The sequence below is a fragment of the Rhinolophus hipposideros genome, assembly GCF_964194185.1.
Source record: "Rhinolophus hipposideros genome assembly, chromosome: 5".
Taxonomy (NCBI): Eukaryota; Metazoa; Chordata; class Mammalia; order Chiroptera; family Rhinolophidae; genus Rhinolophus; species Rhinolophus hipposideros.
The window spans coordinates 93,895,665-93,916,518 of record NC_138051.1 but is presented as its reverse complement, the minus strand read 5'-3'; the positions used below and the strand labels follow the sequence as shown (position 1 = coordinate 93,916,518).

Sequence of the window (20,854 nt, the reverse complement as noted above, 5' to 3'; positions counted from 1 at the left end):
GCCTATAAATTCAAAAGGGTAAAATTAAAGTGTAGAAAAGATTAGCTTTATAATAAAAACATTCGTGCTTTTTTTTCAATTTTAACAAGTAGAGGATGAAGCTAGAGACACGTTTTATTCCTTCTATTAACTATAATGTTGCTTCCAGTGCATAGATTTGTCTTCTTATTCTCTGAGTAAGGATGAGGTGTGAAGACAACACGCTGTGAATTAGCCAAATAGTTCAGAAAAAGCAAGAATCGAACCACACACAGGAAGTGACTCCAGAAGAAAGAGGAAGGAAATAGGGCCCACTAGGGTGTTGCAAGTTGCAAGATTTGCAACAAGTCAGGAGAAAATGAACCAGTGGTGCAACTTCAATTCATCACCTGGAAGTTAAAATGTGGAACATTTGACTAACGAGTTATGAGAAGACAGACAGGGCGGTTATGCGAAAAGAGCAGGCCTGGTGTTAAACACTTCACAAGCATCCCCTCATAAGAACTCTAAGAAAGACTCATATTATCCCCATTTTACAGATGAGAAAGCTGAGGCTCAGAGAAATGAAATGAAGTCCTCCTCTGAATCCAAGTTGGCCCGGCTCCATCCACCCCATGCCCAATTCGGCCCTCTGCACCACACACATGCTCAGAAAGATGCTAATTGCACCTGGGCCTGTGCCCTTAGGAAGAAAAATGAGCTCTTGGTCCCCGAACAAAGAGTGCCGCTCCCCAAATCTTCCTCCTGCTCAGTCCCCTGGGACCTGTTTGAAAGGTTTCCCAGGCCTAGGACACATCCCCAAAAAGCATACCGTGGTTGGCATTGACTTAGGGCCCATCTGTGCCTGAGGCCGCCCTAACTCTCACATGTCATCATCTCATTGACTCTTTGCAATCCTGGTAGAAGTGACCATTCTTCTCACAGATGAGAAAACTGAGGCCCAGAGAGCTAACATGGCTAAGACCTCACAAAAAAAGAGTGGTGGAGTTAAGAATAGAACTGAGGTGCTTAGCAACCAAGCCCATACCTGACCCATGCTGCCCCCTGAAAAAGAAAGCCAGTGCCTGGAGGGGCAATCCCATAATGAGCATGGGGCATCCAAGAGTGGGGGTTCATGTGACATCCCTGTGTGTGTGCATGGGACAGGTTGGCTCCCACACTGCCCAGGGAAGTCTGCCAATGGGTACAGCACCCCTAAAGCTCACCATCGCTCTCCTGACTAGTCCAGGACTCTGGTCCTTGTGCTTACTCCAGGAACCCTCGCACATTTCTCCCCTCTCTTCCTGTTGCAGACCTCACACCTCAGCTATCAGGTTTCTCTGCCTCCTACTCCCATCTCTAGGCAGGGCCTATTGAGGGGAAGGGTGTCCCCAGGTTCCCATTATTTACAACCAGCCTACAGGATCTTCCTCTGATGCCTTCACTCTTAGGGAATTAGTCCAGACATTGCAATCGACGATTCCAGAAGTAACCAAGGGGACAAGACATTCCCTACCAGGCTTTGTGGTTCATGGGACACAGTGCCTTCAAGAATGGCCACTGGGTTCCCCCACCCCAGGAATTTTGTGCTTTCTTGTTTCCCAGATCCTCTCACCCCCTTCTTCCCAGGATGTGTCCAGGAGACCTCTCTGCAGAGGAATGGGGAGTGAGGGAGTAAGAGGATGAGGGTAAGGAAGGGCTGGGCATCGAGCCCTTGACTCAAAAGGGACAACCTTGAGCCCCTCACTTTCTCCAACTCCTCCTGCCCCCTCATCTTTCTTCATTCCTCCTCCAATGTTCCGGACTCCCTGTGATGTCTTACATCCCTTCTGTACCCAGCCAGGGGCTGGGACACACACAGACCCCTCGCAGCATCCATGGGGCATGGGGCTCCCACTGGGCATTTCAGAGGTGGCTCACCCTCTTCTCTCTACAGCTGGCCCTGGAAACCTGCCAAGATGCTGGTGCCAGGCCCTGGGCGGGAGGGGGATGCCTGTCATCCCCATTAATCCTCTGAATTGGGTGCCACCATTTCTCTTGCAGAGGAACGAGGTGACTTGTCCTGGGTCACATAGGCCACACAGAGCAGGAACAGCAGGTGACACACAGGACTGCCTGGGCTGGGAAGGGCCACCTGATAGCTATTGGCAGCTTTGCGCAAGGCAGCTTCCTGCCCCAGTTCCCCGCCCCTCCCAGACCTACTGCCTCCACCGGCCACTCCTTCCTCCTAGGCGGGCAGAGACTGGGCACTGTGCTTGGGGCACGTGTGGCCTGCGTGCTGCAGCCCTCGGCACCTCAAAGCTCCAGAGGAAGGGGAGGAAGAGCAGGAGGTTGGGGCGACAGGAGGAGTGGCCACCGCAGCACTCGGAATCGGAGGTAGAGGGAGGACAGCCCTCCTATCAGTCTCCAGGCCACTGGGCTGAGGGGGCCGAGCTTGGCCATAGCCTGGAAGGTGGGGTGCTTGCTGTTTCCCATCCAGTGCGAGAGGTGAGAGGGGCAGCCAAGCTTGGAGAAAGGCCAATGTACAGATGGGGAAACTGAGGCACATGGAGGGGAAGAAATGCCCAAGAGGTGTGGAAGGTGGCCTCACCTCAGCCACAGCCTAGCTCTCCAAGCTACGAATAGATGTAGAGCCCTGGGGGAGATGCTCATTCAGCCAGCTCAGGGGGAAGAGTTGGGGCCCTGAAACCAGATTGTGGAACTGGGCAGTCGGGAGGGGATGGGCCTCTCGTGCAGTACGCTCAGTGCAGTACACTGTGAGAGAGTATGCACCGCCCCCATGCAGGAGCAGAAACGAGCTCGAAGAGGGACGGCTCCCCTCCCTCACGCCCTCCGCTGGGAGACCCACTGGCACTGGGGGGTGGGGTGGGCTTACTGTGCACACCAACACTGGGCTCCGAGCTCACTTTGAGCTGCTGCATTTAATCCTCATAGCAGCTCAACAAAGTTAGTACTGTCGTGATCCCATCATACAGATGGGGAAACTGAGGCACGGGGAGGTTAAAGAGCTTACCTAAGATCTCATGGCCCATGAGTGGGGATCCGGTTCCCTGGTCTGAAACTGTGTGCTAGACAAACCTGCAGGTCATTCACCTGGCAGAGTTCCACAACTGAGAAGGAAGACAAAGATGTACTCACCCATGCACTCATTCAACAAATACCTGTGGAGTACACACTATGTATCAAGCAGGCGTGGGTGCAGGGAGGGTGTACAGAGTGTGATGTGGTCTGCCTTAGGTTTTTAAAGGAATTGCAGTCAAGTGGGGCCCTACTGGCCTCAACCCTGCACCGTCACCCCCAACCTCCACCAGGGCCCCTAAAGGCCTGCAATAGAGCTGGAATGGGGCCACATTCTGAGGAAAATTCCAGCAGTATGTGGATCGCACTGGTCTGCCAGGAGCCACATCCAGTGGAAATAGACAGGTCTGAGCCTGGCGGGGAATTGAGCCTCCCCTTGCCCAGAGAAGCACAGAGAGCAGGGCTTCCAGAGGGTTGTGTAAACCAAAATAAAGAGCCTACTGTGGCACTTTACATAAGTCATTTTGTATATCCCTGACAACCATGGTACCGTAGAAAGTGGGACTTTCAAACCCCGATGGTGCAGGTGAAAACACTCTCTGGTTCAGAGAGGTAAAGCAGTGTGCCTAAAGCAGCACAGCTCTTCTTTCTAAATTTACTCTCTGACCCCTGACCTGTGCTCATGGCCACCCAGACTAAAATGGCTATGTCCCCATCAGTCAGACCCCCCTTTCAACTCAAGGAAGTTGAGCGAGGTTTTGTATCTGACTTTGAATGAGCAGCCTGTCTGTTATGGGCCTCAGTTTCCCTGTCTGACAAGTGGGCACATCACCCATTGCAGCCCCCCCCCTCCACATACATACCCACTGCTCATGGCAGCAGTGCGTCTTTAGCAGCAGGTATTTCAAGGCTGCTCAGTAAATGGCAGCTCTCGCTACCAGTAAGGCAGCCATGGAGAACTCCCCAGTGGAAATGTAGGGCCAGGAAGGTAATGTTGTCCCAAAGTGCCTGAGTCACACCACCCCCACCTTGGATGCAGGATGCTGCGATTTATGAGCGGGACAATGATTCCCTTTGGTCTGTGGAGAGCGGGCTGTGCGCTGTCCAGGCAGAGCACATACAGGCAGCGTGGGCGGGCAGCTCATTGTCAGGAGGACGGACTTAGGCCCTGTTTGCTCCTCCGATAACTGGGTTGACCTTGGTTAATGTTCACCAGCAGCCTGCCCCATCGCCCCTCTGGGTCCACTGCTTAAATACAGACGAGGACAGGGCTCTGTCTCCTCAGCCTTGGTCACCAGCCCCGGCCCAGGACAGTGAATCGTAAGTACATACGCCTTCTGCTGGGGAGAGTCTCTGGAGGGGCTCCCTGCATGTCCAGCTAGCACCCCACCCTCACCCCCGCCAGAGATGTATGGAAAGTGGAATGGGGTGGGGGGGCCTACTGTCGTCATAGCAATGGCATCCCTGAAGATCCTTTCCTGCTCCCAGAGCCTTCCCAAGGCCTCCCCAGTACCTACTGGTGAATAAACTGGCCCTCGATAGCGGAAGTGGAGGTGGGTGTCTGGCTGTGGTGTCCTGGGACCCAGGAAGGAGCATGTTTCTGTTGGCAGAGCTGCACCCTTCCTGCCAGTCGTCTCCAGTAGGCCTCACCTCCTCTACTGCTTGGCTGGGTAGCTTTTCCTGTGCTACAGATGAGGAAATTAAGGCCCAGAGAGAGACAGTGGGAGCCCAGGCTAATGAGGGGACATGGCGGGGAGGCCAGTGCAGACTAGAAGCCCAGAGTCCCAGCTGCTCATCGGGCCTCCACCCGCTGCAGAAATGCTCAGAACAGAGCTGTGTCAGGCTTCAGCCTGGAGGGATCAAAATGGGTCTCCCTGTGCACTGGCCTCTGGGTGTCCTCATGCGCAGAGCAAGATGGGAAACGCTGGGAGGGGCACCATCATGGAGGCACCGATCTGTGTTCCTGAGCCCTCCCTCTGACCAGGTGGCTTCTCGGCTTCTTGTAAGCAGTCCCACATTTAAGCCCCACAACAACCTTCTGAGGTGGTTACCATGGTTACTCCATTTTATAGATGAGGATAGAGAAGTTTATAACTTGCCCCAAATTATAGGCCATCCAGGATTCAAACTCGGGCCACTTAGCTCCAGCACCCATACTCCTGATCCACTTCTTACTGCGAACATTAATTCTCTGGGGACTTGAGCGCCATTTGGGACATGGGAAGCCCGGGCTGGCCTCGGGCCTCACTGATGCTCGGCAGTCTCAACTTCTCTCTCCTCTTGGGCAAAATGTAGATAACCTTTGCCCTCTTTCTTCTCACCCCAACCCCACTGGTCTTGACCTCTAGAGTGTTGAAGGATATGATTTTTTTCTGTCATTGGATTTTGGAGTTGGGGCTACAAAGATGACCAAGGTCAAGGCAATTAGACTCCCATATAGTGCTCTGAAAGACCCACAACAAAATCAATATCAATCGATGCTTCCTGAGAACTGACTGTGTGCCAGGCATTTCTTGGCACTTTGCACATATTTAAATTGCACAATAACTCTATGAGGAAGTACACCCTTATCATTTCCAGAAAACTGAGGTTCAGAGAGGTTAAGTAACTTATCCAACGTCACACAGCTGACAGCACATGGAACACGAGCATTCTGGCCTCGTAGCCTCTGAGCTTAGCCACAAAGCGATGCTGCCCCTCTTCATTTAGCCAGGCCACCTCTGCAGTTTTCTGTTTCAAGGCTTCTGGCTTCAGCTTGATACATAGAGAAAGGTTGAATGCCAGGTTCTGAAATTAAAATGCCTAGGGTTCAATCCCAGCTCTGTAAGCAACTAGCTCTGTGGTTTTCAGTAAGTTACTTAACAGCTGTAGGCCTCAATTTCTCCATCTAGAAAATGGGGCTAATAATAATTCCCACCCAAAAGGGTAAGCTTTGAAGGAAGATTAGATGAAACAGTACATATAAAGTACCAGATATTTACGAAGTGTGATGATGACAACAGTGATGTGATATTTGCTGGGCATAGGGTTTGGCAGCTAATAAGCAATAAATAAATATTTAGAGGATTGAATTTAAAATTTTCCAAACTCAAAGGTGGTTCCTTGCTGAGTAGGGGCTCCTTCTCTGGTCCTGGGCAACGTGGTAACTGGCCAGGAAGAAATCTGCCAGTTCTCAAGCGTGGCCCCTGCCTGTACGCAGGTATAGGGAGGCTTCCACACCTGGTAGGTGCCCGCTCACCCATCACCTTGTTTGTTTCTCACAACTGCCCTGTAAGAGATTCTTTTCTCCACTTTACAGACAGGAAGCTGAGGCTCAAAAAAGTGAAGTCACTTGCCCAAGGCACTTGCCTGTAAGTGGCAGAGCTGGGTCACACCTGGGCTTATTTAATGCCAGGTTTCAGCAGGTTGTGACCTTATGCGCGGTTGTTTCCCTGAAACCCACTAGGTCACTGTCAGTCACTCATTGTATGCTCCTGGGGGGACATGGCATGAGATTAGCCAAAAGGGATGGTTCCCTTCACTCTGCCCTACCTGCCACAGACTCTGGAAACATCGTCATGACGTCTTCATTCCTTTGCTTCATTCCTTTGGTCCATACACCTCCGGGTGCCTCACTTCTACTTTCTCCTCTTGGGGTGGCTTCCCTGGCACTAGGCTTTGGAGGGTGTGGGGTGCTGTCTTTGACAGAAGGGCGAGGAGAGAGCAGAAGTCTTGGGCTCCCAAAGTTGTAAGAAACAGATTGGGAGACAAAATAAAGCCAACAGGAGGCTCAAGGTCAGGGTCCCTTAGGGCCCAATTCTGACAATCGTAGAATCTGAGACCTGAGGACATGGCCGTCTCAGTCTGTAGTTCAAGTGGCGAGAAAACCAAGGCTTGTTCCAGCTTTATCACTGACTCACTGTGTGGCCTTGGCAAGGCCCTGACCAGCTTTGGGCTTCAGACCCCTTACTGTAGAGGGAGGAAGCCAGAGCAGGTGATCGATGGACTGGGGACAACAAGCGCTCACCTAGTTGTAGCCCCTCTCCACCTCAGCCTCACGTCAGGCTTGCCACCTTCTAAGTGAGAGGGCACCTCACCACAGCCTTCCCCATGGGACGTCTCAGTCCAGTTTGCGCCACCAAACCTGGCTGCCCCTCTAATTAAGAATCCAACCCAGGGATTAGTGCCCAGGGACTTCATGCCGAAAGCCCTCAGGGCCCTTGGTTTATCACGTGGAGAGAAAATGCCCCAGGACAAGAAGATGTTTACCCAAGTCCAAGTGGACAGTAGTGGCCTTGGGAGGGCTAGAAGCCATAGCCTCTGGCCCTGAGGGCTTTCGGCATATTTCGTGTCCCCACCCTGCCAATGTCCTAATCCCTCCTGATCTCTGGGTCCTGCCTGGAAAGACGGGGAATTTCCATGAACTCTGAAGGACCACACCTTTCTTTTGACTTCCCCAGTGGGGCAGAATCCAAAGAAAGATTTTTGGGGAAGTCAAAAGAAACCTGAGGCAGATGGAAACATACAGAACTAATTTTAGTAAGATTCAGCTCTAAAACCACAGGCTAGTTCAAGAAAAATACAAACACATATTATGTAATGCATGGGCTGCTTTGTTTGGATTATTTAGAGGCATGAATGCCAGAAAAAAGGTGGCGGGAAGAGACCAGTTTGGTGCTTCTTTTTGTTGTTTTATTGGGAAAAAAATTTTTAAAAGTCCAAGGGAAAAGATGAAACCCAGCTTTTCTTATTTTCAACTTTTTCCACTCAGGTTTCTATGTGCCCAATTCAAGGACTCCTTCGTCTTTGTATTTTATAAAATGATAGTTTTAGTGATGTGAGGCATAGCTAGCTGAGGTAGGATCAAAAGATATGGTGAATGTTTAAATTTTTAAACATTTATTACAGTAAAAGACACATTGCCATTAATTCCCCTCAAAATACTCTCCTTCGCATCAAACACACTTATCCCATCGTTCTCGCCACTTTCTAAAGCAGTTCTGGAAGTCCTCTTTCAGGAGTGTCTTTATTTCATCCTCCATCAGACAATGGTCCATGTCATATATTGCTTCTGGTATGGAAATTTCTGTCAAATAAAAACATTACGGGGTGTCCTCATCCACCTTATTCAGTGGATCTGGCACCATGTGATTTCTGGCTCTTCCCCAAAGTCAAAACGACCAGGAAAGGGAAACGTTTTGAATTGATTCAGGACATCGAGGCAGCCATGACACTGCAACTAAAAGCACTCACGAAAGAGGACTTCCAGAACTGCTCCATAAAGTGGCGAGAACGATGGGATAAGCGTTTCGAAGCGATGGGGGGTATTTTGAAGAGGGTTAATGGTAATGTCTTTTACTGTAATAATTTTTTTTAAATTAGTTTCAGGTGTGCAACACAATGTAATAGTTAGACATTTATACCCCTCACAAAGTGATAACCCTCCTCCCCCAATCTACTACCCGTCTGTCATCCTATACAGCTGTTACAGTTCCACTGACTCTATTCCTTATGCTGGACTCCATGTCCCGTGACTATGTATATATATATATATATAATTATAGTTGACACTCATTATTGTTCAGCTTCAGCTTCAGGTGTACAGTGCAGTGGTCAGGCATCTGCACCATCCATGAAGTGGTCTCCCTAATGAGACAAGTGTCCATTGAATACCCTATAGAATCTTTACAACATTATTGATTCTATTCCCCAAAAGTAATACTTTTTTTTTTATTTCAACATTCACCGTATTGTTTGATCACACCTCATATGCGGCCACAGGCACTTCTTGCTCTGCTTGCATCTCAACCTCCATGAGCAGAGCAGGCTGTGCGTGGGGGCTGCAGACAGGCGCTGGGAAGATCTGGAGTGGAGGGAGCTCTGTGGGGCAAGGAGGGACCCCTGTCGCTGCGGTGACAGTGACCCTCCTAGATAGAATCTGCTCCTGCTGGGTCAGCCACAGGCTTGCCACTCCCTCCTGTCTGTCCCCACCCTCGCCCCCCAGCCATGGACCACATTTCCCTCCCCTGCCCAGCCTCTGAAGACTTCTCGTTGGAACCCCCGCCTGGCCTCCCCCTCCTCCAGCCACTCTCTCAGAGCCCCTCAGTGAAAGACTTCATGTCTATACTTCTTTCACTACTTTCACTAAGTTCTCCTAGCAACCTCACTCTCTAAGTGAAGCTAAGTGAGGGCCGGAATGACAAAATGACTTGTACCGAGAAACCAGGTCTGCGTGAAGAGAAAACAGAGGCTATTTCAATAACTACCCCTCTCCAAAGACACAGAAGCCCCCACTACACGAGGAAAAACCCGCGTCTCGAACACCCTGTCCTTGCTGAGCCCCGAGCTGAGACACACACAGGTGGTGACTGGGATAAGTAGCTAAGCTGACTGCAGGGACGACATTCCATTCATATGGCCGAGACCACAGACTCATTGCAAGGGCAGCCCTCTGGCCGTAAGGGCTGAGGCTCACGTGACTGTCCAGGGGACGCAGCCCCCGACCCCCACCCTGAGTTTCCGCAAAGCTCCGCTGTGTTCTGGTTGTATGTCCTTGTGTAAGATCCTCCCCTCTGGGCAGTAGCCTCTCTGTGCACCAAATAACAGGGTTCAATGGCAGTGCTCCCTGGGCTGTTCCAGATCCATCATCCCCACGTCTAATCTGGCCACCTCCTGAGTATCATGTGCATGTACCTTATGCTTCCTGTTCGTCAGTTACCCCTTCTGTAAAACAGGAGTTTTGGCAATTGCACCTCAGGGCCATTGCAAATGTTAGTGGGGACATTGAGAGTGTGAAATCCAGACCCAGACTATCCAGGTGTGATTCTGGTGTGAGGCTACCGAGGATGATGACGTAGGCAAAGGCTTGGCACAGGGCTTGGCACAGGGCTGGCACATAGTAGTTGTTTAATAGACTCTGGATGCTTTTTGTGGTGTTAATTGGTGGCCAGGGGGACTCACCTCATTCCTGACTTGGGTATGGGGCCCTTTCTCCTCTTGCAGGACAATGCCATCCTCCATCACGTGGAGCCTCCTCCTGCTGGCAGGCCTGTGCTGCCTGGTCCCTGGCTCCCTGGCTGAGGGTGTCCAGGAGACAGACGCAGCCAAGCACGGTGACCAGCCGGCCAGCCACAGGATTGCCCCGAACCTGGCAGACTTCGCGTTCAGCCTCTACCGCCAGGTGGCCCGTCAGTCCAACTCCACCAACATCTTCTTCTCCCCAGTGAGCATCGCTGCAGCCTTCGCGGTGCTCTCCCTGGGGACCAAAGGTGAAACTCACACCCAGATCCTGGAGGGTCTCGGTTTCAACCTCACCGAGAGAGCAGAGGCCGATATCCACGAGGGCTTCCAGAATCTCCTCCACACCCTCAACCAGCCAGACAACCAGCTGCAGCTGACCACCGGTAATGGCTTGTTCATCAGCGAGAAGGCGAAGTTAGTGGATAAGTTTTTGGAGGATGTCAAGAAACTGTACCACTCAGAAGCCTTCTCCATCAACTTCCAGGATTCCGAGGAAGCCAAGAAACGGATCAACGATTATGTAGAGAAGGGAACCCAAGGAAAAATTGTGGATCTGGTCAAAGAGCTTGACAAAGACACAGTTTTCGCCCTGGTGAATTACATCTTCTTTAAAGGTAGGTTGCACAACTAGCCTGAGCTTGTTCCCATGGAAACATCCCCGAATCTTCTCAAACAGTCAGTTCTTAACCTTTCCTTGGCAGTTCACGATGTGATACGGCTGTGTATTTCTGCATGTGTTATTCGAGTGTCCTCACACAACCACTAAAAGACTTTCCATGATGAAGTAGGTTAGGGAGCGACGGGTGAAACAGTTAAAGCACCAGGTTCCCTGCAGGACTTTTCAGAGCCTTTTACGGTATGAACGTTCTCATGTGTACTGCACATCCCTACCAGGGAGGGAGGTAAAACATGCAATGTGTCCTCCAACAGACAGCCAGAAAAGCACACTTTAGCAGAGTGCATGAGGGAATAGAGTTTCATGGAACAACTTAGTTCCTCTGCAGCCTCAGTCTCCATCTCCCATCCAATGAGAAACTTGGGCTCAGGGGACCCCGAGGTTCCCATCTCCTCTGACTTTCCAGGATGGTGACATTGAGTTGGGATAGCAGGGAGGGAGATGGTCAGGCCCCTGCATTTCACATGTTGGTCCAGGAAAAGGTCATTAGAGTAAGAACAAGAGTGATTTCCCTGAATGCTAAGAACCCCCAATTAACAAGGGGCAGGGAGACCAGACGAGCAGGTGCCACGTATGACTTATGCCAATAGTTTTCATTTAGAATCTTCTAAGCAGCCTTCAATTAAATCAACATGACATGCAAGTTCAAAGCTTATTCTGCCCAGCCCGATGGGCAACCTTAGCCTCTACAACACAGAAAATCTGGACCCTAGTCTAGGCGGGCATCATCCTCACAAAAGTCCTTTCCGTGCACGGATGTGCGTTTTAGCTCCATTTTACAGGAAGCAGAGGCTCAGAGAGAAACATCTCATCGAGGCGGCTCAGGGCTGCTTTACTCTCCCACTTATTCCTAACACCCCCCACCCACCCCCGCCACCGGCTGACTTGCACCCTCCCCTCTCTCCAGGCAAATGGGAGAAGCCCTTCGAGGTTGACCAGACCACCGAGGAGGACTTCCACGTGGACGCGGGCACCACGGTCAAGGTGCCCATGATGAGGCGCCTGGGCATGTTTGACCTGCACCGCTGTGACACACTGTCCAGCTGGGTGCTGCTCATGGACTACGTGGGCAACGCCACCGCCTTCTTCATCCTGCCGGATGAGGGGAAACTGGAGCACATGGAGAACAAGCTCACCAAGGAGGCCCTCACCAATTTCCTGGAGAAGAGATACGTGAGGTGACTGCCCAAACCATAGGCTGGCCTGTCACACCTGGCCTGGCCACAGGGGCGGGGGAGAGTGGACCCACCTCCCGTGGGCCAAGCAACTGTGCGTGGCCTTGTGCTTGCAGACACAGACACCAGCGTCCATTCAGGTAGCACAAGCGGGCTCCGAGAGACGGACGGTGCCCACAGCTGAGGAGGAAAACGTCCTGACCTTGGGGACTTCCTCCACAGCATGGACACTGCCTCTTCCTGGTACCCACCCCAGGGGCAGGGAGAGTGACACCAACACACGCCATGAGAAACCCGAGAAGGGAGCGATGGGCTTCCTGGCAGAGATGGGGTGTGGGGTGAACGGATAGAAAGTCCATGGTTAGGATCATGTCAGACCATCCTCGGGGCCACACTTTGTCCCTATGGAAAACAAGAGCTGAGCCACCGGCCCCAGGCAGTCACTCATCATTCATGGGCAAATGTCACCTAGCACCTGACCCCACACCCCACGTTGCCCTGGGATTCCACCCACAGAGAACTCCCCGTCTGAGGGTGACCAAACACGGCAGGGCAGTGTGCAAAGTGCTTCCACAGGACACCCTGGGTCTGCCTGGACGGCTTCTCAGAGGAGGTGGCATTTGAGAGATATTGCAACACAAGAAGATCCCCATCATTCTAACACTCTCCGACACAGGTATAGAGGACCCAAACATAGAATAAACCAACATCCACCTCCACTGAGCAAAGAAGCAGGGCACTAAGTGGGACAAATGACCAGAAAAGGAAACTTTCAACGCTGTGAAATTCCTTTTGTTTTCCAACTATTATGACAGGTCTGCCAGTTTACATTTGCCTAAACTGTCCATTTCTGGAACCTACGATCTGCAAACCGTCTTGGGCAACCTGGGCATCACCAGGGTCTTCAGCAACGGGGCTGACCTCTCCGGGATCAGTGAGGACACACCCCTGAAGCTGTCCAAGGTGAGTCTGTCCGTGGTGTCCGTAGGTCAGAATGTGTAAGGAGACTGCAGCTCAGGGAACTGAGCAAGGCCAAAGGGTCACAAACACACCTACAGACTGAGGTGGCCGAGGAATGCCACTGGATCCACCAAGACTGGGATGTGGTCAGATGACTAAGTGGAGGAGGTGGCCTCATGTGCTTTGGACATTTTAGGGACCTCCTCTGAGGTTGTGTCACTGACCCTCTGCCTCATCTTTGGTCAGGGCCTTCCCTTCTTTGGGTCTCGATGGACCCATATTTACAAAGACAAAGTTAAGGTCAAGTACTTCAAAGGACTTTTGGACCCCGTGTTCAGTGACATTGGGAGCTATCGATGAATCACCGAGTCTGAGTTAATGAGGGATTTGGGCCAAAAATGCCATTTGTTCAGAAGAATTAAAGGTGACCAACTACAGTTCAATACAGGCTACAAACTGAGTGCCTGGCTGTGAAGGTCCCCATCAATGTCCTGGCCCCCAGGAGCTTAAAATCTAATACTACAAACAAGGGATATGTCAAGGGAGACAGAAAGTTCAAGTAAATGTTGTACCTCCTGAGGTGGTGGGTTGTTTCCGGGGAGGCGGAGAATGTGGTCAGGAAGGAGAAGTGAGGGTGTGCGGTTTGAGTCAGGCACAGGCCTTGAGAAGGTGGATACAGGGCCGTGTGTCTTCTCAGGGAGGGAGGACATGGCTGGGGAAGGACAGGCTGGTGGGGACAGGCCCAGTGAGCCCCTCCCTGGGTACCACTCTCCTTTTCAGTCCTTGCTTCCAGGCCTGTGATGGTGGGGGAGCCTGTGGAGGTGGGGGAGTCTATGGGGGGGCAGTGGAGCCTGTGGGGGCAGGGGAGCCTGTGGAGGTCGGGGAGCCTGTGTCTGCTCAGAACAGGCCTTTGCTCTGTCCCCTCCAGGCCCTGCATAAGGCTGTGCTGACCATCGACGAGAAAGGGACAGAAGCTGCCGGCGCCACATTTCTGGAAGCCATTCCAATGTCTATTCCCCCAACTGTTGAGTTTAACAGGCCCTTCGTCACCATCATCTACGATAAAAACACCAAGGGTCCCCTCTTTGTAGGAAAAGTGGTGAACCCTACCCAAAAGTAACTGCCTCTCTGGTTCAGCCCTCTCCTCCCAGGCCAGGTCCCCTTCGTAGATGACAATAAAGAATGACTGGCCCGGCCAAACTTGTGTGACGTGTGCCAATCCTTCATCCTCTTGTCCCTGAATCTCCCTGTAGGTCCCCAGGATGTGTGTGGGATCCAGGCTACAGCGATCTTTCATGTAACCACTATGTTAATGTGTATTGTAGTAAACGTTTACCCTGTCCAGGCACTGTGCTCGGCCAAGAGAACAGTGGCTGAAAGCCACAGCTTACTGCCTCTTCCCCAATCACTATGGAAAGGCTCCATGTTTCCAGTCTTGTCTGGGAATTGCTCAAGGGGAATCACACACTCAAATTCCAGCCCAGGGCCCCTGCCTCCACCAAGGAGGTCCACCCAGGGTCCCCCAAGTCCTCCTGCTAAACCCCTACCTCTGTGCACCCCCTGCGAGCCTCTCACCCTGCAGGGCGGCTGGCACCTGCCACAAGGCTGCCTCCCTGGTGCTCCCAGCACCTTCAGCTCACACAGGGGCACTGAGCCGCCATGTGTCCAGCAGCGGAGCACGAAGGCCAGGTCCCCTCTTCATCCCACATTGTCACCTGAGCCAGGCTTGCGCCCCAACTGCTCACAGGTCCTTCTGCAAACAGCTCTGGCTGATCTTTCCAGGAGTCCTTTCCAATGGGATTGGACTGGGAATATATATTCTGTCCTTGTCATTCCATTTCTGCCTCAGGTCCTTCAAAAGCATCTTCCTAGAAGCAGGTCTTTTCTCCCCAGGGGAAGACAATGGTCTCTGCTCTTGGTCTGTACCACCTGTTCAAACTTACCAGGAGGTTCAACCCCCCAAGACACGTACCCTACGTTCTCTTGTCCTCCCTCAACATATGGCCAAGATATCCTGGGTGGCTCTAGAAAGTCATTCCAATGATTCTTTGGTCGTGGGAGAGGAAGTATAGCAGACCCCTGACCCCCACTGACCCTGCCTGCCCTCCCTGGCTGAGCTCTGACGGATGACACATTTTACAGATGGTCTTCGAAGGGAAACCACAGCTTCTGGGCCAGAACTAAAGGCTTCCCCAGGAGCAGCCATTTTCACCAAGGGCCACGTGGCTCCTACCTGTGTCCAAGGCCCTGCCAAAGGGCTGCAGCAGTCAGGAAGCCTGGCTGGGCCCCCAGCCTGAAGGAGCGAGCTCCTGGGGCTCTCAGGGGATTTGCTTGTCCTGGGGAAGGGCTGCTCCATCTCACACAAATCTAGTAATCACCGTCTAAGCCACTCACTGGGTTGAATGTACACCTAAAGAACATGGTTGAGTCATAGAAATTGTACACCTTTTAAGTCAAAATGGCCACATATGTGCAGTTTTACATCATTTAATATAATGGGTTCAACTGTTTCCTAAATAAGCCTCATATCCTCTTGAGTTTTCTCTGTCTAGAGACTTCCAGTTTCCACAAATCCCAATAATGATATGAACATTTTCAAACACCTACAGTGATGCCAGACCTGAGGGTCTAAGGACCTGGAATCAAGTTCAGACTCTGCCACTTCCCAGCTGTGTGACTTTAGTGAGGTTGCCAAACCTCTCTGAGACTCAGTATACACTCATATGGACATAAAACGTACCTTGAGTTGGTGTGAGGTTCACATTGAATAGTTAAAACAGCTTGTAAAGAATAGAGCAGGGTGCAATGTCAGGGACTTTATTTGTGGCATGCTGAGCTTCTCTAAGCCTGGCTCTCGGGAGGGGTTATTCAAGCATTTTCTCACTGAATTTTCAGAGCAGCAGCGTGATGCTGTGAGCAGAGCTCTTTTTTTTAATGCCCATTCTATAGATGAGGACATCGAGGCTCAGAGAGGCTAGCTGTCTTGCTTATGGTCATGGAGCTAATAAGTGGCTTTAGGGCCTTCCTTGTTCTTCCAAACCTCATATCACCACGCTCCCTCTCAGACAGCCCCACTGGACTTATGCAGAGTTGAATTCCTCCCTCAAGAATAAGGAAGGCTGGGGCCCACAGCACATACTTCTGCAAGAGAAACACCCCTTGGCCCCAGTGGGAAAGTGGCTGAGCTGCTACAGCTGTTCCCACCGCGCCCCCGCTCCCCCCCCCCCCCAGTTTACGGAGTGCATAGCCCTCTGCAAGCAACCTTCGCAACACTTTACACTCTCCCAAATCGGCATTTCGTGGGAGAAAAGGGGCAGATTCAAAGGCCTGTTGGAACTCCTGAGAGTCCAGGGAAAGGGCAAGAACGCTGAATGAGCTGGGTGTACTCACCTAAGATACCATCATTTCACTTCTGAGAATGGCCTGTCCTTACATTAGTCTGCACTCTGATTGGCTGGGATCCAATTCAAATTAGCTTAAAACCCCAGAGGGGAATTCATTGGCTCAGATGGGAACCAATAGGGTTCATCATGGGTGGGCAAATAATCAGGGCCACCTTGTCAGAAGGAGGACTGGAGTGTGCCACCAATCAGTCAGGACAGCCGTAAGCCTCAGCTTTGCCTACTCTTCAGAGCATTTAAAATATATCCACTGTTTATTTATCTACCACCCCCTCCTCCCTTACCAGGGTCAAATATATGGTGATGGAAGGAAAACTGATTCTGGGTGGTGAACGAACAATGTGATTGATATATAGATAACATATTACAGAACTGTATACTTGAAACCCATATAATTTTACTAATCATTGTCACCCCAATAAATTTTAAATATATATATCCACTGGCTCTCGAAACCAGTCGTTGAAGGACATAAGCTAGGAATCATTATCCCCAATTTACAGATGGGGAAATGGAGTTCCAGCAGGTTGGAAAACCTGCTCTTCTAGAAGGCAGGTCCCTCATTTAGGCCTGGGCTGCCCCGACAGTATGCATTTTCCAGATATCTCACACATTATGAATAATTCCAACCTTCCAGTTCACACAGGGTCCACCTCTCTAGCCTAACACCAGCTGAAGACACAGCTGGGGCTTTAGGACTGGTCCAGGTCAGTTTTCCCCTCCAGCAAGGACCCAGCTCTTCTCTGAAACAGATGAGAAGGAAACACACAAGCAGGCTCCAGGCTGAGGCAGGGACAACATGGTGATGACATTTACATCTCTCTATCAGTTTACAAGGAAAGACACACCAATTCAATTTTAAGCATAAATAACAAACTTTTTAGTTTAAGTGCGAGCTCTGTCCTGACTGGGACATCTGAGCCTCATTCATAAAATGAAGACAAAAGTTAAGGGAGCTTCTGGGCTCTCACACAGGTGCACTGATTCAGAAATGGGAAATACAGATCACATGTGGATTTCTAGCCCACGTGCTCCCTTGATCCCCTCTACAAGCCCAGGCGGTGGGCATTTGTTCAACAAGAAAACACTAATGTTTCCTGCGTATCTGCAATATCCTGGGGATAGAGAAAAGGAGACCCAGGACCCACCCTTGAAGAACGCTGATCTGTGGTGGTAGATAATGGGTAACAAATCAGGCCTTACAGCGTGGTGACAGTGCATGTTCGGAGTCCTTCCAGAGCCATCAGTGACAACCCACAAACATCCGCAAACAACCTGGACAACTGAGAGCTCCTTCAGAAGCTGGGGCCTTTCTGTTGTTGTTCTTTGTTGGACATTCATGACTGGTGCTGCAAGCAATCACGTGGCCACACTCATGGCCAGGCCCTGCAGGATTGCTTTGGAATGAAAACAAGCCAAGTCTTGCAGGACTAATGGAATTAGAACTCCAGGGTGGAGAAATCAGAGGAAGGCACTCTCACCAAGGCATCTCCCTTCCCAGCGAGGACACAGGCAACAAATCAGGGTGCTAGCCATTGAGGTTCTGAGCAATTTGTTACCGCAGCAAAACCCAGCCCATCCTGACTGATGCAACTAGAATCCGAGAAAATGCACTCAAAGAAGCCTTCACCTAAAAAGCAAGCCTTTAACAACAGCTAAGATCAAAAAGACAAGGAAAGGTAGAAAGGCAAACCTCAGGAGGGAACTGGAAAGAAAATGTCAGAAAAAAACCCATGCCAAGGGGAAACAGTCCAGGTGGCCATTGTAAGCATGTGCTAGGAAATTTGGGGGATGTGAGGTGAAGTCACATGGGAAAGGGTAACAACAGGACAGTCCCATAGGGAAAGCCTGATGCCAGATGGAGGTGACAGATAATACCAGGGACATTTGGTCTCCATGACCAGATGCTCCTTGGTACTTTTTATCACTTTGGTTACCTGAGAACAAAGTGAACACCATGCAATGAAAGATCAGAGCTGTTAGAATCTTTTTAATGCCACAGTGGAACTTTCACAGAGACCACAGCGAACAGAGCAAGTGAGAAATGTGTATTAATTTTAAAAAGCTAATTTTTTCTTTAGTCCGCAGCCTCAAAGTATGTTCTGAGTATTATTAATGTAATGTCCTTTAGTTCTGAGGTGACCTTCAGCATTAAAATGTTAAAGTGAAAATGCTAAAGGCAGTACAACAATGTGCAAAGAATTCAGGTATCCTACGTCAGCCTCTAATTAGTGTAGAACCCTGGCCAGGCCATTTGGTATCTGTGTGCCTCAGTTTCCATTACTGAAAAATGAGAATGATGAGACCTAACTCATTCAAATTTCTTCTATGGATTATTCTGTGAAGTGTTCCTTAGTGCTGATTCTTACCAAATATTAATCACTCATCAAGTCTGCAGATTCCAAAAGTAATAGTTTGGGGCTAGCTTTCCACTTTCCTATCTCTGGAAAGAGCAAATTACAGATATTCACACAGTTGGCTACCATGGACCCTGAGCAGGAGTCAGACAGCCTGGGATCTTTTCACAGCCTGCCACGAACATTCTCTGGGAGCTGGAGAAGTCACCTCCCCACTGCAAGCCTCGGTTTTCTCACCAGCGAAACAGGAGCATTAAAGATCCCTTAAGGTCTTTGATATTCTGCAAGATACTAATGACATGAGGGCGGCCCAATGTCATTCATTCTTTCATGTGGTTGCTCTGAGCCTTGGCACTTGGCCGGTGCCTGTTATCTTCCTTCTGTGCCAGGACAAATGGACTTTGGAGCCTGAGGGTCACAGATCCCAGCTCTTGACATGAGCTTTCTTAGGGCTGGTACCTTGACAGCAACAAGCCCTGTGACTTCAGGCCACTGACATTTATGTATGCAAGGACAACCATGTCTCAGGCGCAGTTCTAGGCTCTGGGTGTGTTTTAATCACTTACTCCTCTCAATGACTCTGTGAGTTGGGTATCAAAGCGAGACGAACCCTTGGTCCTGCATGGTCATGGGTTCCCATCAGCCCACCCTCAGGTGGCCTTGCACCTGCTGGTTCCACTTTAGGAAGGCACAGCTAGGCCCTCTGGTGGTATCAGGCGCTCGCTGGCCAGGTACCGAAAGCTCCCCAGGCTTATCTCCTGCATGAAAAGCGGGGGCGGGCAGTTATTGGGCTATGGAACTTGGCGCCCTAATCCCTGAGACTGCTCCATAAATAGGTGAAGCCCTGAGACAGTGTGGGACAGCCTGTGGGCAAGACCGGCCCAGCGAGCCTCTCTGGAGAATAAGTGAGTGTCATGTGCTGAACAAGCAATCCTCCATGAGCCTCCTGAGCTGGCGCCGGAGTGGGATGATGCTGGGCCACCGTGCCAGGACTGTTAGCTCTACTTGACAGAGGAGAAAACAGAGGTGCAGACAGGTTTGGCTCCACTGGCCAGGGTCAGGATTTGAAACCAGTCAGCGAGCCTCCACTGTCCTGCTCAGCACGGTCAGTGGGTAACGGAATCACTCCCCTCAGATGCCCCAGCGCACAGTAGGCCCTCTGTGACAGCAGGTGCTGGTGGGCACAGCTGCTCTGCTGTTACTTTTCTCCTTCCTCTCCCCTCCCCAGGCGTGGCCTGGGCCCTGTGGCTCTGGTGGTCTTCAGCTGTGACTCTCCCACCTTGCAGAGGCAGGGACGAGCCACCTTAGAGCCCCCCACTTCTTCACCATGCTTCTCTACCCCACGGTCCTTCTGTCTTACCTGGCTCCTTAAAACTTCAGCCAGAGCCGGAGTCCTTGCCCTTACCTGTGATCCCACGCCCTTATCTTACTGGAGAAAGCGAAAGCCTGTTTAGCTTTCCCTGTGACAGCCCGTTCCCCAGATTTCCAGAGGATGGCCCTGGTCTCCCTCTCTGCTCCCTGGCCCCCACCCTCCTACACCGCAGACCCCTGGCCTTGATCTCTGAAAGGTTGAGGTGTATTCATTAACTCCTCAGATAACCCTGCTGCCTGTTCTGTCACCTCTTCCCCTTTCTTATCTGGGTCCGTGACCCATCTTGCTATCTGTTGGCCCCTCACTGATCCTAAAAGCTTTAGTTTGCAAAACCCATGACCTTCTTTCCCCAAAGAGCTGATCCCCGGGCCCCTTTCTGGCTGAGTTTGATGAGTAGACTGATTCCATTCACTTCTCCCAACAATCTCATTTTAAAGAGGAGGATCAGAGAAATGAAAAGTTTTGTCCTGGGTCCACAGGTGATAAATGACAGAGGCAATTTGAACCCAGGCCTATCTAAAGCTAAAAGCAATTCTTTTCCACCACCTCCTGCCTCCCCTCCCCACCCCCATGTCACTGGAGAAAGAAGCATCTCTGAGGCCTGTCCTCTGACCCCAGAGCTGGGAGGCAGGTGCTGCCCAGGTGGGCAGGTAAGCTGACCGAGTGCCGGAACTGCGATTTGGGGTCTGGGACCTGAGACTCATTGTGGGGCCAGCCTGGGAAAGGCTTCTGGGGCCTGTGGCTGTGTGAGTGTTCAGTGGGGGCAGCCCTCATACTCAGACCCTGTTGTTATTAAAAATCTCTTCCAAGTGGCTGTCATTAAGTTCCCAGTGGCACAAGGGCCACAGGGCCATTCGAGCTCCCAGATGACAGGTGAGGAGGTTTGTTTGCTGTCTCCTGAGGCCTTGGCACAACATGCCACAGCAGAATGCTGGGAT

At 51.1% G+C, this 20,854-nt stretch overlaps 1 protein-coding gene across 5 annotated transcripts; it reads left to right on the top strand.

Moving 5' to 3' along the window:
• Positions 1-2,191: 2,191 nt before the first annotated feature.
• On the top strand, positions 2,192-13,983 carry SERPINA1 (serpin family A member 1). 5 transcript variants are annotated; one of them, XM_081047608.1, is made up of 6 exons: positions 2,194-2,445; positions 4,193-4,296; positions 9,958-10,589; positions 11,559-11,829; positions 12,642-12,789; positions 13,715-13,983. In XM_081047608.1, exons 3-6 carry the CDS (start codon positions 9,962-9,964, stop codon positions 13,904-13,906), a joined length of 1,239 nt encoding a protein of 412 aa, XP_080903734.1. In that variant the 5' UTR covers positions 2,194-2,445; positions 4,193-4,296; positions 9,958-9,961; the 3' UTR covers positions 13,907-13,983. The 5 variants fall into 5 exon arrangements, with proteins under 5 accessions (XP_080903738.1, XP_080903734.1, XP_080903735.1 ...); XM_081047609.1 differs by having other exon boundaries at positions 2,198-2,334; XM_081047610.1 differs by having other exon boundaries at positions 2,198-2,445; positions 4,196-4,296.
• Positions 13,984-20,854: the final 6,871 nt, after the last annotated feature.

Excerpts from the sequence above, each read along its gene's own strand:
- SERPINA1 (XM_081047612.1), top strand. The coding sequence starts at position 9,962 with ATGCCATCCTCCATCACGTGGAGCCTCCTCCTGCTGGCAGGCCTGTGC. Across the intron at positions 11,830-12,641 it reads CTGGAGAAGAGATACGTGAG|GTCTGCCAGTTTACATTTGC; the intron begins GTGACTGCCCAA and ends CTATTATGACAG. Across the intron at positions 12,790-13,714 it reads CACCCCTGAAGCTGTCCAAG|GCCCTGCATAAGGCTGTGCT; the intron begins GTGAGTCTGTCC and ends TGTCCCCTCCAG.